This window comes from Diprion similis, chromosome 4 (assembly GCF_021155765.1).
Source record: "Diprion similis isolate iyDipSimi1 chromosome 4, iyDipSimi1.1, whole genome shotgun sequence".
Lineage (NCBI taxonomy): Eukaryota > Metazoa > Arthropoda > Insecta > Hymenoptera > Diprionidae > Diprion > Diprion similis.
In genome coordinates this window covers 14,591,620-14,610,036 of record NC_060108.1, presented here as the reverse complement: position 1 = coordinate 14,610,036, position 18,417 = coordinate 14,591,620, and the positions used below count along the sequence as shown (strand labels likewise).

Sequence of the window (18,417 nt, the reverse complement as noted above, 5' to 3'; positions counted from 1 at the left end):
TGATTGAAATATTAACATCTTATTCGTACAACAATGATTTTGCAATGAAAGTCACAGTCACCGAAGGTAACCAACCAAAAGCGAAAGAAAATGAACATAAGAATAATAAATGTTTAAAAAAATAAAAGAAATGATCAAAAAATGAACCGGAATGAACTTAAATAACTCCCAAACTTCTTTCCATGAAGGTCGTCATGTTGCTACGGAATGCATCATGTGTGGGAATTCTTTCACGAAAATTGGATTCAATGTCGAAAATGCAGCGATTGGACTCACGAAGCCTGTATCGACATTGAATCGTCGAATATCTATTATATTGGTATTGTGACATTTGTAAAGCCAAAGAATGGTTAAATCGTTGTTAAAATGTCTGCCCGGGGCTACCCGCCGTTTATTCTATTGACCGAAATGACAGGGTAACTTTTTCCTATTATTATTATTATTATTTACATGATTGAGCAAAGTATCAATTGTTTTGTTAAGGTCATTAAAGAGACTCTGAAGTTAATAAATGACATGTTTCCGGGGCTACCCGCCCTCCCCCTACGTGTGATAACAGAAAGCATGGCCCGCAAGGAATAATTTAAACTACAAAGCGCGTGGACTTAAGTTTCCCGAGAGACTATAGATTGAAGCAATTGGAAATACATAAAGTAGAATCAGTTGTTTCCTACTTATTGTTAGTAGAAACAGGTAATTTGATTATCCTTAGAAATTGACAATTGACCTAATATTATTAGGTGCTTGATTTTCAAACCGGTTATATATCGAGGGGAAAGAGAAATTTACTAAAAAAATAAACAAACGTTAATTAATACAAACTTCGTTGAAAAGGATACAATAATTATGCGCACATCTAAATCAATCACATCGTTTCACATTTTAACGTTAGTATCCTCAACGATAGAAAACTTTTGAACTGATATTTTGCCGGATCAAACGAGAAAGGGACGGCGATGGTGTTGCTGGCACAGCCTCTTGCTCGCACAAGTTCTCGGTACGGACTATACAGAACTAATTCCATGTACCTCACAATCGGCCTGGCAGGACTCTCACGAAGCCTCCCTCCCAATCCTTACCTACTACATCTGGAGCCCACTTCTGCGGGCGATGCTCACCTGCGTGTTACCTCTCATGTGTCGCCAAGATTTTTTCCCAGAAATTATGTAGGTATATAGTATATACAACAGAGTATTCTGTTTGATACTAAGATCAGATGCAACGATCAAGCTGATACATACAGTGAAATGCATAGATGCCCTAACGACATTAGTGCATCTGATTTTGTCACGTTGGCAGCATTGCCAGATAATTCGCATAGAATTGGACTCGCACTTCGGCAGCGGCATTATCGCTTAACGTACTCGATAGGGTATTTCCAAATTTTGAAACATTAATATAATAAGATTATAATTTTTATTAATGACTTGTTCTGCAAGCTTTGTAATTACACACGAGTTACGAATTTTTTAACACCTGAATTCATTAAAAGCAAATCTGTAAAAATCACGTAAGGATAACATAATGATTGCAGATAAATGTTGCGAAAATATTTACCACGCAAAATGAAAAAAATATAGTTTTACGGAAGCCAAGTATAGTGCGTGACACAAATAAATAAAGTTGAAGAATAAATTAAATTTGATTTCAGACGGTTTTTTGTATGACGTCAGGCGAGTTTTGTGCAAAAAATATAGACTTCATTTCAATATCTCAACTCTTTCATTTTTCCTTAGTAAATTTGAATCCGTGTAAGTACCTATAGAGTTTGAACACAGCATAGCTGCAGCATTTTAATATACGTTAATCGAGGGCTTGCAAATACATCCGGTATAATATCAGCCAGACCCTGCGGTTATAGTTTCGACTGTGGATAATAAAATCACGGCGCATTTTCGAGCCAGCGATGTAATAGCAGCTATCAATTGAATATACAATTTTAGCTCATGGTATTTTTAAGCTTATCACGAAAATCGCGAATAAAATCATATATATTTTGTCATCGATGAAATATATTCTATACTCTTTCCTTTTCGGTGGGTAATAATTTAACGTCTTGCCTAACTTTTAATTTAGCTCGTATTAAAGACATTTCGAAAAGCAGCAATTAGAAAGAGAAAAAGAACACTGCGTCGAATACGTGTGGTATTTTGCATTAAGTTTGCCTTGACACGTTGAGAGTGTTTATATAGTGCCTCTCTTTCGTAATCCGTACAGCCATACTACAAAAGTCATCAGCGATGCCGAACGTTACCGTCGCCTAGTTAACGCACTCAGCGAAGAATCTGTGCATATATTATAAAAAAGATATATTTATGTATGTATGAACGTAAATGCTCATTATGCGCAGGAAGACGAAAAAATTAATTGCCGGTTTATCCGCTGACATTCTGTGCGTGATATAATTACACTAGTCATCTAATTGACTCGCGATATAGGTATCTCAATATCATCTGTTTTGTAAAACTTGTGAAAATAGTGAGTGAAAAAATCGTGTCGTATATTGAGAACATCCTGTATCTTCGAGATAATATACGTCTACGATCTATTGTAAGACATTAGAAACTAGGATGATTTTCTCAATCGAACGACGAGTTATTAAATTGTATATGATTATAAAATTCTCTCCTTCATGCACGTAAAAATTATCATTATTATCATTATAATAATTATTTCCTCTCTAGCCCTCTCTAGTCTTGGTTAGCAAAACGCGTTGTTTTATAAAATGCTATTTCATTTCGTAATCCTAGCTTATAAAAACGAGTCGGTGCATCAACTTGTGCGTGAATGACTAGTCAATCTCTGTGACTCATACACCTATGGATAATTAATGTAAAGTAAGATACAGGGGGAAAAGTAGTTGGAACTTAAATGATTTTTTGCATGTTTGCTATTGTATTTATATAACTTATACGTAACTTATTTCCCATCCACATACATTATTTACTCATATATCTGATCACTAATTAACGAAGCACACGCGTAGAAGTATAATTCACTATGGTCCTTCGCCTGAATATAAATGTGAGTAGATTGAACCAGATTTTGTAATCGTTATAAAATTCATATGATAATAAAGAATTTAATCGCTGCTTTTAACGGACCTTCTGATACGTGACAGAGCTGGTGATACTTATTAATGACATCTAGATTCCTCGGGAATAAAATATTATTCAGTTTTAAAAATGTCAAACTACCATCAATGAAGATAAACCTGAGAGAACATTTTAGCGATTGCACAAAGTTGATAAAGATATCGTTATATGATATTATAAAAATGGTTATTTGAATATTTATTCGCCAGTTTGCATACCCGTTCAAAATTCTTTGAATATTTATTCGCCAGTTTGCATACCCGTGCAAAATTATTTTCTGTGTACGACCTTCTTTCCTTTCTTCGCCGGCAAATCCAAAAATGTGAAAATAAGAGACTTCTTATTTGCATTCTGCATTATAAACCACAAGGTATTCCCGATGAGTTTACAGTGAAGCAAATATGCAGAGCATGGCTCTCGCGTTTTTCTGTTTTGTATCCCAATTCCGTTTTCCCGCAGTCAATTCAGCAGCATTTACTTTTTCACGCGTGGTCAAATTACCCCGTACGATTATTTATAAAATTATTCATCACAATTGCTGCGTATGTAACTGTAAATTTCAAGAAATCAACGCAGATTCATCTGAACAGTGATCTTAAGTAGACCGAAACGGTCGAACGTGATCGATAACAAATACCGACGAAAAAGTGGGCTACTTTTCTTCTGTTTCTTTTTAAACTCTGTTATACAAAAGGTAAAGGATACGCTATACAGATGACATTCGATGGGTACATGGAAACAATTTGTTCCTACGATAAGGTTATACGTACATATACGAACTGTTTTACAACAAAAGAGTGCAAATAATTGGACAGCGAAGAATATTGACGATTGTTATACAATGCAAACTGTTAAAAGCGTGCAGAAGTTCTTCCTTACGCGCACGTACTTGTAAAAGAAATCCGATCCACTTTGCCATTCAAATCGAGTCTTTCAGCTTGTTATATGCTTACTGCAGATTAACCGCATTAAATTTAGTTATTAGCGTCGCTTTCCTCTCTTCATTGTTCGTCGTCATAACGTTTATTTATGGAGGCATGACGGTTATGCAATTTCGGAAATCGTTAGTACAATGATAATCTGCATGTTGTGGTAATTTTGTATTTCCTTAAATATGGAATAGCAATGGATTTTCCTCTCAAGTTGCATCCTGCATGACAGTTGCAACGTTTTCAAGTCCGTCAATTGCTCGTGCACGTACCCATACAAATAAACTGTTATAAGGCGACTTTGCCAGACCATACGTGGGATTAAGGTTGCTTTAAAAATGGACCAAGGATATGCGTATGTACAGGTAAAATTCACATGTACGCCAGGCACGTACCCCTATTGTCACGATTTAATTGGTTGCTTAATCACCGAAAGAAAATATCTGCAACCGCAGCAGCTGTAATCTGACGCAGTCGTGCTGTATTCAAAATGCACCTGCAGGTATGTATGGTTGGTATGTACGCACGAATGATGAAATTATAATAAATTCCCCGTAACTTTCCGCGAAGAGAAAAAACAGTTTTGCCTCTTTTCAAAGATTGTTTTCCTAAAAAATTGTGATGTAAAGAAAGGAAAAAATTTTTTTTTCGTACGCTGAATTCGTTCTCGTTGCATATTTTACCGCATCTTGATATACGTGATGTCCATACAGAAAGGATTGAGTGTTTGTATATTCTGAAATTATATTTTCGCCCTTTTTCTTTCGTATTTTTTTTTTTTTTTTTTTTTTTTTTTGTAATGCGAATTGACGTTGGGTTTCATTCGTCTCTACCGAATTTCTGTTCATTTATATTGAGCCAGATCAACCTCTCCGCTATAAGTTTATAACGATGCAGTATGTCAAACACGCTATAATACCGTTCATTAATGATCACATATTGCAGTGAATAAATAGGTGGTGCATTAACGTTTCACGCGACCCACTGACCGATAAGTATGAGAGAAAAATGAAAGAATGGTTGTAGAAAAAATAAAAAAAAATATTTGTAGACGCACAAAGTGCCTTGGTCAGTACAGTAATAATATTAACAGTTTATCCCCTTTAAGTCTTAATTGTATAGAAAGAATGTGTTACAAGATGTGAAAGGTAGTTTTACAGGATTGCGGTGAGTGAACCGCGTGACGATCGGTAGAGGATAATTTTTGCAAGGCCTATTTTATAAAGGTAGAGAAAAATAAATGATATACACGGATCAATTAGGCGGGGAAAGAACGGATTTTTTAATGATATTAGCAGTTCTTGATTGGCGAGTTTGCGGTTTACGATTAGCTGCACAGATCATATAGATAATTAATTTGAATATAACGAACAGAGGTCTTGAATCGAACAAACAAAAGCCTGAAAGGTATACGTTGAACTCCCTGAAATCCCCACGAGCAATTGACGCAAGAATATAAAAAAATTATACGTAATTCAGATTTATAGCATTAAACGTATATGTAAAACACATGAATAACGATGACACAGCATTATGGTTTTACTATATAATTTAAGGTTGGACTTATTTGAAACCAATCTGTATAACCATTGATTAACGTAATGACTTGAAATTTTGGGAATGGGAACGTTACGTGAAAAGTATTATAAATCGTTGAACTATGCTGTTAGTTTTATACATTGCAACATTTCTTAGATGGATATTTGATGAGCTAGAACTGAGAACAAGGAATTCCCGTATGACAGTATCTTGCTATATTAAACGACATAAAAATTTGTTTTTAATAACTTCTAAAGCATATGATACATATTGAGCTGCAGGTATACTATAGTTTGCGATAAGTACTTTTCAAGCAAGTGTTTTCAACCACATGACGTGTGCAGAGTGAATTCGTAAGGACTGCATGGCCCGTCGTCTTCTGAGATTCAATGCGCATGGCAAACAGCTGCTCTTGGATTGTTGCGCATGCGCATTAAATTGTAGCAAACGACGGATGCAATGCTTAGGAATGTACTTTAGGTATATATCGCGTTTTAGAAACCGTTTTAGACGACCAAATGTAAGAAGAAAAAGTAAAATGAAATGAAAATTGGAAGTAAAATAGCGCATTACAAAAAAACTCGTTGCTTTTCGTATTCATTCATCTTTCGTTCGACTTAAAAGTAGCAATAAAGGTTGTAGACAGTAAACCGAATTGGTTTCTGGCTTATCTTGTAAGTTCGACTAAAAATTTGTCTGCAAATTGTAGTTTGTGAACGTTGCTGGGTATTCAACTGATAAGGCGTAACAGAAGTACACTCCACGGGTGCAGGCGAGGTTCAGGCTTTCAAAGTGCAGAACTGGAACAAGACGCAAGTGAGTGTAGCGGCTTTGCACGTTTAATATCGAGGACAGTCATGGTTACACCTGCGACAGTTGAATGACCCAAGAGTGAAGACTGATTCTCTTTGGTTCACTAACACTGTGTAATTCCTCGTCAACGTACCAACAAACTACCATAGACGAAATTTTCATCTAATCGCATTAATCTCGTGACTATTTCGACCATTTTTATGCCTACGAGTTTTACGACGTCCATAGGTATAAATAATTACAATAGCTTAGCTTCGCATGTCGAGTTATACATTCACGTACAAAAAAATAATTTATACGTGTATCTTCGGTTCACGGTCATTCTGCAAATTGCGTAGACAATTAATTCACACAGTTACACCTATTTCCTCATCCGTATATACTACATGTATATGATAAGTAAAAAATGAAGCAATGCATCGTCCCGTCGTTGCTATTTATTTTTCAGTGTGTTAAATTCGAATGAAATACAACGTTTCTGTATTAGTACAGAACGTTGCTATAGGACTATTTGTTGGCAAGAAGGTGGTGATCGCTGTTTTACAGTCATTTCGAAGTTTAAAAATATTATAGTCCATGTAAAAGAAAAATTCAAAACTCCGACGTCCATTCAAGCTGCGACATTTGAAATTACCTTACAAGATCCTCGTAAATAATTCAAATATTAATCCTCAAGCGAATTTAGCATCTTGACTAAGAGCGGACTTGGTACTCGTTTTTTATATAAACGTGGTAATTCACGTCTGCTCGTTCATCATACCGCTCATTTTCATCACAGCATGCAGGCACAATTTATATACGTACAACAAGCAACTGTCATAACTTCAATTAACACTGCATCTATGCATGATGTAGTAGGTTTCACTGCAAACAGGTGAAGACGGGAAGACGTGTACGAATGTAGATTCCAGGTAAAATATTTCAATTTTACGTGTCTAATCTGGTGTATAATTAATCAAAGAATTGTTAAATCATCTTGGGACTAACGGAAATTATTAATCTCGCCGTTTCAGTAGTGCGATGCTTCATCGTAATATCTGCACACTTAATTTATGACCTCAAGCCTTTGTACTCGTACAATTATTTCACGCCTGCCTATAACTGTATTGCCATTTACTTAAGTAGGTTGCACGCTGAATATGGAGACAGAGCAACGAACGAACCGAGACGAAACCAGCCTCACGATTGTAGAAAAAGTACAAACATGTAGGTACAACGGGCAAACAGAATGGTTATAACTTTCGTATATATTATACAGATTTCACTTTTATGTTGATAAAATATTTATCATTTGCATTATTTCCACAGAGGTAACGAATTTTGTTGATTTTCTTTTTTGTTTTTTCTTCCTTGTGTGTACCTGTGTTGGTATTTTTCACAGAATCGTTCATATTTTACGCTTGTTTTACATCTTGTTTTGCTTCACGTGATGTATGTATGTAATTTTCGCGAAACGTGAGTTGCATATTTTTTTTGTCACTTAACAACTCTGCATCACATCCATTACGCGCGAATAACATGATGATCGATGCTTCATTTTTATGATGTCTACCAATCTCTTGAAGTCTTCGCCGTTTTATGCGAGTCTATGATTTTCTCTTTGTGTTACAACGCTATACATTCTCTATGAGCCCGCTCTTTCCTGAACTGCGTGGAGCGTTTGATCAAGGCAAGTAGCTTCTCTCTTGACCATGTTCAACAAAAGCTGAGAGCTCTCCAAAATCTGGAATATAGTTTATGTTAATCGAATACTTTAGTACGAAGTACGATCGTTCACTTTCAAAAAAATTATTTGAAGTGTAAAAATATATTACAGATTAATGAATTGCCGTCGAAAATGAATTCTTTCGACAACTCGTTTAAACGAGGAAAAAATTTCTTTGCAGGGAAGGCGCAGGTAGGTACTTTCTGTGAAAATGCGTTGTTTTATCCATTAAAGAGAACGGTAATTTGCTGCATTAATTGCCGCAGCAAATACTTACCTACTTAGAATACAAGGTGAGCCTTCTACATGAAACAGGTTTTGAAACTTTCATCTCGCAGGAAGTAAAACTCGTCCTAGTCTCAAAGGAAACATACATAGGAGGGATTTTAACTACACGCGATCGTATCGGCCTGGTTGTCTGATGGATGTGTACGAATGCAGGGAATGAAAACTCGAAAATATTCGTTCGTTGTACCCCTTGCGGATTACAAAGCTCACTTATCGAAAAGTAAACTCTCTTAAATTCGCACCTTGGTATATGCAGATTCAGTTTCCTGGATTGTTCTATCATAGTCAGTCCTCGCCGCAGCCTTTTTTGTCAAGCTCTCGTTCAGCTGTCCTATGCGATAGGTCATTCTCTCAACTTCCTTTTGTAGATTATTTTTTTCCTCCTCTTCAGCCTCGATCTGTGATTGAATACTGTTCCGAGTCACCTTCAATTCTTCCACACCTTTGAGAAATTTAGAAGTGATTTTGATTGTGAGAATTTGATATATATTTTTTTTTTTGCTCTCAAACTGTTTACCAAGGTAAAAATTTACCAACATTTCATAAGCTCCGAAGTGTATGCTTGCATAGCTGCGCAGTGCTGCGTCGCCATGTGTTGCAGATTTATGCGAGATTTCTTATCTCTTTATTTACTTGTGATATTTGTTCTTGATAATTGAATCCGCAAAAATTCAGATCATACAGTGTTCAACGTGACGGCGTATGCATGGAAATTTGATTAATTGAGGATTTATGCCGAAAAGATTGCAACTTCTGCAGTAGCCGCAGTTATCGAAACCAAGTTTATGACAGATTTTTGACAAACGTAAATCTTTTCAGGAACAGGATATGTTTTTTCCTCTTTTGTTTTTTTTTTCTTATATACATATACTTATTAGTTATTCAACTCGATTAGTCAGACGGTATTGTACACTGTGTAGAAATAATATTGGAATTAATACATCGTGAAGCTTCGGTCATGAACCTTTCATGTTTTACTTTATAATTACATCGCATTCTCGAATTAAATATTCTAAAGTATAGTCTTAATTTTATGAAATAGGTCGTGGATGTCGAAAATATATGATATTTTTAGGCAGCTGCTAAGCACGTGTGTATAGGACGTTAACATGTGCTTAGCAATAATGTCCAAACAGGCTATATTATTTTTTTTCATCGACCCTTGACGGTAATTTGTTTGAAAATGTTTGGCAGCCTTCTTCTTTTCCTTGAAATTTATTTTTTAATAATGTTAAATCCAAATTTTTTCCCTTTATACACAATTCGAGTAGTTTTTTTCCAGTTTCACTTGCAACCACGGGTTCTAAATTCTTGGTGAAAAAGCTCGTTAATTCTCCAGTATCGTAATTCATTATGAGGACCAAACCAGACGTATTGCAGACAGTTGATACCTCCTGAACCTACAATATATAATTACCATTTGCATTTGTCAAATTCTGCGAATTTGCAACAGTATAGGAATGCGCAATGGGCCGTTTAAATGAATAAATAAATTTTTTAGCCTTTGAACTTCTATCATCAACGATTGTTACGCTTTTTCTAAGCAATTCAAACAATGGTTTTGCAATTTGAATTTTTTTGCGTACCTTGTTCAGTAATTGGGATTTCCTTTCCGCAAATTCTGGATTAACTTCGCCTCTATTCGGTGTTCTATAGCAATTTCCATGAAATAATCAAATCGGTAAAATGAGTCGTTATAATACATATAGATTGACCCAGGCGTATCGCTCCATAGGCCACTAATATTTATTTCACATTTTTTCAAATTTGTCGTTTGCGAATTACAGCCGTTTAAAATTGGCCAATCCGGCAGCATCTGATAGCTCAGAACAGAACAAGAACAGGGTTGACGGATTGTTATTTGATCGTCATGCGCTCTGCACCTGTTCTGAGACACCAGATGTTATCGGATTGGCCAATTTCAAACGGCTGGAATTCGCAAATGAAAAATTTCCTATCAAATATAAAAAACGTTTCACGCAGATTTTCGGCGAGGAATAAATTGGTAGCCTATGGGGCAATAGTCCTGGGTCACCCAGTATTACATCCTGTGCAGTATACTGTCCTCATCTAAAATTAATGCAATTAACGTATCGAGTATTCAACGACTATAAATATCATGACAGTAAAGTTATTCCTTGTGATGCCTTTCACTTTCGGTTACGGATTGAAATCCACGTGTATTATACATTCACCAGGTACATTAAATATTTCAATTAAGTCATATCGTTAATACGATTCGCAGTTGATTGTATTAAGTCACAATTTCGTAATGTGTGTAACAGTCACCAAAAGTGAAAGGGGTTAATAAACATTATTACAAATTCTGCAGTATTGACCCAATGATCGAATCGAAAACTCACGAGTTAGTTCCGTTTGAAATATTAACTACAATCGTATTGTCCTCATTTTCGGAAAGCGTAGATTTGTTATTGTCGAGGCATGATTGAATTAATTGCTTTCCAGAGTCACTGGTTACCACAGGTTGGAAATCTATAGTGCAAAAACATGCCGACTTTCCCCCATCGTGATGCACAAAAACTAAAACCTGGGTGTTTCCAATTACCGATAATTCGTACGCCTGCGAATCAAACGTAGATCAAACCTATAGATCATTCATATAAACATAAAGGCTGAACAAAACACGGTGTATAAAGCATTGACCATTGATTATTGTATATTTAATTGTTATATCATTTGCAGCTCATTCAATTTACGACTGGCGATAAACTTCTTTAACCCATTTCTGGCGGAATGGTATCACCAATTAGCCCGCAATGATTAAAGTAATATGAATTTTCACGTTTTTTTTCTTTTTTTTCTTAATGTGTTTACAAAATCCCGATGATAAAGTATCCGACGATACATTTATAGGTTTTTATTAGCTTAAAAAACGTCTGTAACATTGTGGTATATTAAAAAAGGAGTTAATTTCATTTAACGTACCATGCTCATCAGATTTGATTTCTTCTCCATAAATTCGAATTCGAGACACTGTTCGTTAGATGCCATTTTATTTTACTAAGTATCTAATTTCTAGAAGTATTCTGTCGATTCTGCGTCTTACTTCGTAGCCTTCGTAGTATATTCATGACTACGAAGCTGCATTGTGAGGTTAGGTACTTACATTTGACTAGAATATCCGGTATTCGTAATCCAGAAGATAACATGAAAATACTAATTCAAATTCTTTTTTTCCACTTCTGATCTCGTTCAATCATATTCTGTAGAAAAACCGTCGGAATTTTTTGCTGCGATCATTAAGGTTTACGTTTTATGCTTGGAAGTAACCCGGAAATGGGGTGCCAATTGATTTATTATTGAACTTTATACTTAATATTTAAATATATTTAACACCTATGGACACGTACATAGATCAGAAGATAACCGGGATAATTATTTAATGCAAATATGTAAATTTCAATTGATTTGAGACACGATATTCATACATTATTGTTATCTGTGATAATATAATAGTTTAAAATGCGGTGCAATCATTTTTATAATTATTTTGTCATTTGAAAATTTTCAATTTCCTAGTAATAATAATAATAATGTATAAATACGAAAAACGGGAAGAAGAGTAAAAGAATAGATAGAAAGTTTAGTAAATACGAAAAATATTACGTTGAAGCAAGTTTTCATTCCATCGTTATTAATCAATGTGTTAACAGTGTACTTATTTTGTTCATTTTTTTTCTTGTTTTTTTTTTTTTTGGTGCAACGTCAATGCGCAACATTTCAAACAGTTGCACTTTATAGTAAAATTCTTTTTCTTGCAGTCATTCATCCTTTTAAATGCTATCACAAAGCGGAACGATAATATATTTTTAAACACGATTAAACTGTGTCCAATAATTTCATTTGCAGACAAATGAATAGAATGAATAAAAGAAAACCCCGCGATGTTGAATTATTAGCGATTTACCAAACATTGAGGTAACTTTCTTCTAATGAATTGTACACTTTCAAATTATGGCCTAGCCTGAAACAAAATATATACAGAAGATATAATAAAAAGTCAATTTCAATTTATATGCATATATTCTGGTTTTACTCACTCTTCAAAACCCTCAGCAACTTCGGTCGCTTTTGAAGGATGACAAACAATAGTTGTTTTGCATTCCTTGGGGTCGAATAATTGTTTTACATATTTAGGTCCGACAGAATTTATATCCTCAATTGTTACTGCCGATATGTGTTGAACCATGCGTCTGTCATAGTCGTGAGGGACATTTTTTAAGTAAGAAAAAAGTGACTGAGCTACCACATCACCAACACTTTTGTGTCTCTCAATTACTTCGAATATCAAAGAGGACTTAGCTGACTCAAACAGAGCCTGTTCCCACTTCCCACCCTCAAAATGACTTTCCTGAATCAAAAATACAAAGTGAAATAAAAATTTCGCCAAACAGACGTACATTTATGCATATTCGGACGATTTTTACCATTATGGTTTTAGCCTCCTTGTAAGCAGCCAGGACGTTCGTTGCTCTGTAAAACGTCAAGTACAAAAATCCCTCGTTTAGGTGAGGGAGAACACTGTATCCATAAGATAATCCCTGACCTCTGATTTGTCTCCACATCGGACCCTGTTCATTTAAATTAAATCGAATAGATAATTTTAATATATTCCTACTAAGTTTTAATCTACTTGTGTCAAAATATCTCTAGTCTTCTATGAGGCTATACATTCTGCGTAAAATACAAGCCAGTTTGTAAGTCTGCTGAACTTATTACCTCGAGTTGTGTTAGATATTGTAAAAATACGAGTAGCGGCACTAAATCAGGACTGAGAAAATCTTTTATACAAGGACTGCATTGACAGAAAAATGCGGACTCAATACACCCAAGGCCTGTAACACAGCTGTTAGCTGGTTCATCAGCTGGCGGGATCATCAGCGCCCAATCCTGTGTAACACGTAATCTGTAAAATATATTTCTTTTGCAAATACATGAAAAACGAGATTTACTATACTGAAAAACAATCTAACTGTTGTTAGCTTAAGTTTTTACGCTGAGAAGTCTGGAAAATTCATACTGTAGAACCTTAATTATTTGAACCAATTGAGACTGGGCCTAGTTCGGTTTAGCGAATCTTTGATTAATGAAACAGTAATGATAGATAAAACAATCCTGCATGATAAAAACTGTTAAAAATATAACGCACATATTTTTATGTTATTTTTACACACACGATACGTCGCTTTAGGACACGATACCGCGGTATTCACGTAATTGTATAACGGCCTACTATAATCTTCTATTTATTGTTGTTGATTGTCTAAAGACATCATTCTAACTGCCTTTATGTGTGAAGTTAAGTAAAATATCATTTATTTTAACGTAAGACTGTGAACAGGCCTTCTACGATATCTTCTCTTCAAACAGCGTATTTATTTATTCCAAAATATTAAATTTTAGTTCGGATAACGTAATCCGTGGATTCGTTAACAGAGAGTCCACGCAATCGAGGTTCCATTGTACTGTACTCACTTCGATTTGCTAGGATTGTTTCCTTGAGGTAATAGTACCTCCCAAGGTTGGTAGATGTTGGAAACATGACCAGCCAACTTATCAACATTTACCGCCATATGAAACACCATGTTCTCAGACGTAGTCAATGTTTTCCTAACCGATTCAATCTCTTTTAATACTTCGTCTTGAGTCGCACTGTTGTTCAAACGTTCAATTACTTCTGTCAAAAATTTATGCTGCCTCAACATACTAGATGAAAAGTGATTGCTGTCTGTAATGAAATCAAATTTTATAAATTATATGCAATTGAAGACATACTGATAATCCCGTTATCATATCTCAGAAAAGACCATCAAGGCAATTAATTGATTTATTCCGTTAGTAAACCAATAACTTCTTGATACTATTAATGGTAGTCACTGTAAAGAAGTTGAACCATCAATCTACTCACCCTTACTATATATAAGACCTTTCATAAGATCACCTACGACTTTATTTCCCTTTCTTTTAACCTGAGCAACTTCGTTGACTATTTTAGCAGCAATGATTCTCAGTCTCTCTGGAGTGAGTTCAGTCTCGTAAAGAAGTTCCCTGATCCATTGTATTCCTTTCTCATATTTAGTTGGCTCAAGCTGGATTACATAAATACCAAACAGCAATGAATCTGTTTCTATAACTAATATCCTGTTATTATTATTCCGAATTTTAATAACACAAGTCTCATACTTGTAACATGAAATTCACGCTGTGACTGTAAGCTCCGCATGAAAACCTAGATGTTCCATCGAATCCTATTCCAATGCTAGTCGCTATAGTGTCCGCTTCAAGTTCGGCAACAACTTGTTCATATGGTATCAACGTGTCACCTCTTTTAATAGGGCTTTCCAATATCGCTTCAAGAAGAAGCGGAAGATAGGGCCTCAACTCCCGTGGTATACCAGCTGAGTCCATAATCACGGACATCTTGAGTAAATAAAGTGAATTATTCATTAATTCTTCCATGGCTACTGTGAACGTGCTAAGAAAAAGGCTTCTATATTCAACTTTTACTTACATAGACAAAGTTTGTATTGACATGATCCAAATACGTGAACAATGGCAAATTGTTCAAATTCAATTTGGGATGCTGCTCGGCTGTGTCTGATGTGAAATTCTTAATATGATGAAAGTTTATTGAATCTGTGCTGGGTATTGGGACACATGTTAACATCTCATCAGGAATTGGTCTCTACGATAGTAAAATAAACAATTTTCAATGACCAGATTAAAACCAGAAAATGCAGTAGAATTATTTATAATAGCCAAAAATCTGTTCACAAGTTTTCAAACCTCATTCAAAGTCATTGCTTCCTGCAGTTCTTGTGCTTTTTTCTTAAGACCCTCTGGTCCCAGTGCTTCTATTTGCTGCTCTACTCTTTGCCGTTCACTTTTACCTATTTCCAGCTGTTTCTCCTGGCTAGGAAATCCTTTCACAACCACCATAGGCCCTTCGATGAAGTATTTCTTCAAAATATTATGCCAATATGAGGCTGGTTCTTTACCAAGCTTCTTCAAATCCTCTATTTGGTTTAATCTGTGGTCCAGCTAGTGTGTTTAAGACATCAATATCATATGAAAAAAATGTCCTCTCAGCAGTGGCAACTGATTATGAAAACATTAAATTATTTTACTCACATCTTCTTTACTCTGGCCGTAAAGAATATCGCCAATTACCATAAACGCGACTGAATCATGTGGACTATTTTCCAAGTTACTCAAAGTTTCTAATATGTGTCTTTGAATGACTGTGTTCAATCTTTTCATATCAATACCATTTTCTCCATCAGCTATATCTTTCAGCGTTTTAACTAGATGATCCTTTACCAGCGGTATCTTCGCCTTTGGCACATTTTCAAATATCAAGTACAACATGGCCTCTGAATTTTCGGCAAGAGAGTAGGCTACTTTACTTGCATAAGGATCATTTATTTCAACAAATTCTCGCTGTAGAGGACTGACTGAGTTGTCTGTCAAATATTTAAGCAGTATTGAACACCCTGTTAACTGGTATAGCTCAGTAACTGCTGACGGACCACGCCAACCAATATTTATCAGTCCATTATCCTCATCGTCGCAGGGATAATGTATGTCCAAATCAATACTCTCTGTTAATGGCGGGACTGGGCTTTGCCAAGGCCTTACATATGGTCCTCTATCCCCCTGAATTATCAAAGAGGAACGATGTAATCATATATATGTATCAAAAGTTAAGCAAACATTTCTGTTTCATGCTTAGATATTAAAGAGAGTTCAATCACCTTTGATATTATTTTTTGTTCAAGTGGTTGCACAGCTTTAAAAACGTCCGCATGTTTCACTTGTCCAGTGATGATAACGGTCAAATTTTCCGGCCTGTAAAACTCCTTATGATACTTTCTGACTTTATCATTGTTCGTACTTTCTCGCAAGTTTTTCATCATACCTAGTTAAATGGATTACAATTAGCAAGTAAACATTTTTGTGCTAGCAACAAACAAGCATCTGGAATATATTATAAATCCATTTCCAGATGATTTCAAGTGCACAACTAAATACCTCCAGTTTCTGATTTATATCCACAACGTCCTGGATAAATAGCTCTTGTTAAAGCGTTATGGACCAAAGATTCTCCACTATTTTCTCCTCCCTGCATTTCGCAATAGACTACACCCGCGTCTTCCCCTTCCCCAGTTACATGATGAACTTCGGTTATGAATCCAGAATCCTGATGATGTTTCAAGAAAAAACGTTTGGATGTCATTATATCAATTGATAAAGTATATAATTGGAACTCTGGTATTTCCATCAAACTCTATCAGTATACTAATATATTGCTGAGTTACTCCCAAGATCAAACTGATTATGACACCAAGACTGAATTCACTAGAGACAACTATTAATACTACAAATTTTTGTATACCTTGTACACACTGAAATGAAATTCAATGATAAGAAATATGAATATATCACTATATTGTTGGATTCAATACGAATGAAGACAATATTCTACACACACTTGCAACATAGTTTACTTATTTTTAGTATATGTTGTGATGTTTATGATACTGATTGAAACTACTGCCAAGTTTTTACCGTTAACGTCGGATACAGAATGTGCTCAAGAAATATGGGCATCAGTGAGAGAAATCCTTCGCTCCCAGCTGTGGTCATAGTGTAACAAGTATGGTCGGTATCCGTCCAAGCGTTTGTACCTGATGCTAAACATCTGTTAGCTAACAAGTCTAGAACACCCTTGTAAGGATATTTTTCACTGCCTAAAAATATCAAGTGCTCCAGCGTATGGGGGAGACCGTCATCATCATAGGCCTCAGTGGCTGAAAGAAGGTAGCGCAAGGTGATAATGCATGGATTCTGAAGAAACTGAAATAGATAGATGATTGTGCTATCTGTTCAGGGGTGTGTCGCAATGTTTAAAGTGTATGAGACGTACAAGTAGGTAAAAAACTATTTGAACAAAGATTTAAGAAAATAGATGTTTAAAAAATGTAACTGAAGCTAATCGAGGTAAAACCAATTAAAAAAAAGGTCCTGAGATATTCGAAAAAGCATTAAAGTACAGAATTGGAACTGTGAACACCTGGTATAATCACCATTATTACCATTGGAGAAATAAATTATAAAATTGTTTCGCAAAAGTAATTCGTATTACTTGTCAGATTCCAGTGAACAATAAGTCAATTGATTTGTGAATGCATTCTTTGTAAATAGTACAAATAAAATTTGGATCACAATAATGTATTCTCATGCCAGATCAATAATCGATTATCCGTAAATTATAACGATTGTAACTGACCAGCTCGTAAAAAAGTCTGTTTCAAACTATTATCAGATTTATTGGCAAATAAATTAAGCTAATTTTTATAAGAATCATAAAAACTATACGAGTTTTTCATAAAAATAAGAGTATAATAAAGTGATTTCTCTGGGATGCCTGATCAGGTCTTTCACGATTCAAATTTAATATTTTGACACTATTTCCAATATCAGAGAGAATTTTGTGGTTATAATAAGCTTCAGTTACACTTTTTCAAACTTTGTTCGCTATCAAGTTTTTAGTTTAAAAAATTTTCGACCAAAGTGCACTTCCATGCATTTTTAATCACCGTTCACAGCTCTGCTAATTATTTATTATATACACCATAGTCGATTGGCGAACGAAGGAGCAAATGATGGCCGTAATGGCTGAACATAAGTGAGGTTAGGTTATTTGATGACGCGTATTTACCCAGACAAAAGTACCCATTGACGACGGGGCCGTCCACCTCCGCTATAACAACGGTGAGCCCGGTGTTTGACGATTTATATTTATGCACGGGTATTAAATCGTTCGATTTCAATGAACATATTAACTCAAAACCAGCCATGTTACTAGCCGGGGAGCTGTCAACGGGAGCCATGACGTTTTTATGTGCTCTAATGCTTCGGCTACAATGAACGTCAACGTTTTCAACCTAACGGTGCCTCTTAAACCTGGAAGTATATGGCATTATGAGAGGATACAACCGTGCAAACACACACACCGTGCGTTTAG

General features: G+C 35.4%; 3 protein-coding genes across 4 annotated transcripts; all 3 read right to left on the bottom strand.

The window, feature by feature from the left end:
• Window positions 1-7,975: 7,975 nt before the first annotated feature.
• LOC124405563 (Sjoegren syndrome nuclear autoantigen 1 homolog) lies at window positions 7,976-9,092 on the bottom strand. Its single transcript, XM_046880581.1, has 3 exons — window positions 8,907-9,092; window positions 8,612-8,811; window positions 7,976-8,099 (listed from the first exon to the last, which is right to left on the bottom strand). The coding sequence occupies exons 1-3, from the start codon at window positions 8,959-8,961 to the stop codon at window positions 8,001-8,003; spliced, it is 354 nt and encodes a 117-aa protein (XP_046736537.1). The 5' UTR covers window positions 8,962-9,092; the 3' UTR covers window positions 7,976-8,000.
• Window positions 9,093-9,511: 419 nt separating this feature from the next.
• LOC124405908 (serum response factor-like) lies at window positions 9,512-11,590 on the bottom strand. The gene is made up of 4 exons (XM_046881178.1): window positions 11,316-11,590; window positions 10,733-10,950; window positions 9,956-10,019; window positions 9,512-9,769 (listed from the first exon to the last, which is right to left on the bottom strand). Exons 1-4 carry the CDS (start codon window positions 11,379-11,381, stop codon window positions 9,512-9,514), a joined length of 606 nt encoding a protein of 201 aa, XP_046737134.1. The 5' UTR covers window positions 11,382-11,590.
• Window positions 11,591-12,175: 585 nt separating this feature from the next.
• LOC124405107 (uncharacterized protein C05D11.1-like) lies at window positions 12,176-18,317 on the bottom strand. Of its 2 annotated transcripts, XM_046879726.1 has the most exons (15): window positions 18,112-18,317; window positions 16,959-17,200; window positions 16,422-16,590; window positions 16,145-16,308; window positions 15,522-16,046; window positions 15,177-15,431; window positions 14,902-15,075; window positions 14,574-14,810; window positions 14,299-14,479; window positions 13,866-14,118; window positions 13,110-13,296; window positions 12,818-12,961; window positions 12,431-12,741; window positions 12,291-12,354; window positions 12,176-12,214 (listed from the first exon to the last, which is right to left on the bottom strand). In XM_046879726.1, exons 1-14 carry the CDS (start codon window positions 18,281-18,283, stop codon window positions 12,294-12,296), a joined length of 3,075 nt encoding a protein of 1,024 aa, XP_046735682.1. In that variant the 5' UTR covers window positions 18,284-18,317; the 3' UTR covers window positions 12,176-12,214; window positions 12,291-12,293. The 2 variants fall into 2 exon arrangements, with proteins under 2 accessions (XP_046735682.1, XP_046735683.1); XM_046879727.1 differs by lacking the exon at window positions 12,176-12,214 and having other exon boundaries at window positions 12,242-12,354.
• Window positions 18,318-18,417: the final 100 nt, after the last annotated feature.

Coding starts and splice junctions, on each gene's coding strand:
- LOC124405563 (XM_046880581.1), bottom strand. CDS start 8,961: ATGGCGACGCAGCACTGCGCAGCTATGCAAGCATACACTTCGGAGCTT. Junction 8,812..8,906: donor CACTTCGGAGCTTATGAAAT/GTTGGTAAATTT, acceptor AATTTCTCAAAG/GTGTGGAAGAATTGAAGGTG. Junction 8,100..8,611: donor CTGAATCTGCATATACCAAG/GTGCGAATTTAA, acceptor ACTATATTCCAG/ATTTTGGAGAGCTCTCAGCT.
- LOC124405908 (XM_046881178.1), bottom strand. CDS start 11,381: ATGGCATCTAACGAACAGTGTCTCGAATTCGAATTTATGGAGAAGAAA. Junction 10,951..11,315: donor AATCAAATCTGATGAGCATG/GTACGTTAAATG, acceptor TTTGATTCGCAG/GCGTACGAATTATCGGTAAT. Junction 10,020..10,732: donor ATTTCAAACGGAACTAACTC/GTGAGTTTTCGA, acceptor AAATTGCTATAG/AACACCGAATAGAGGCGAAG.
- LOC124405107 (XM_046879726.1), bottom strand. CDS start 18,283: ATGGCTCCCGTTGACAGCTCCCCGGCTAGTAACATGGCTGGTTTTGAG. Junction 15,432..15,521: donor ACGGCCAGAGTAAAGAAGAT/GTGAGTAAAATA, acceptor TAAACACACTAG/CTGGACCACAGATTAAACCA. Junction 14,119..14,298: donor AGGTCTTATATATAGTAAGG/GTGAGTAGATTG, acceptor ATTTCATTACAG/ACAGCAATCACTTTTCATCT.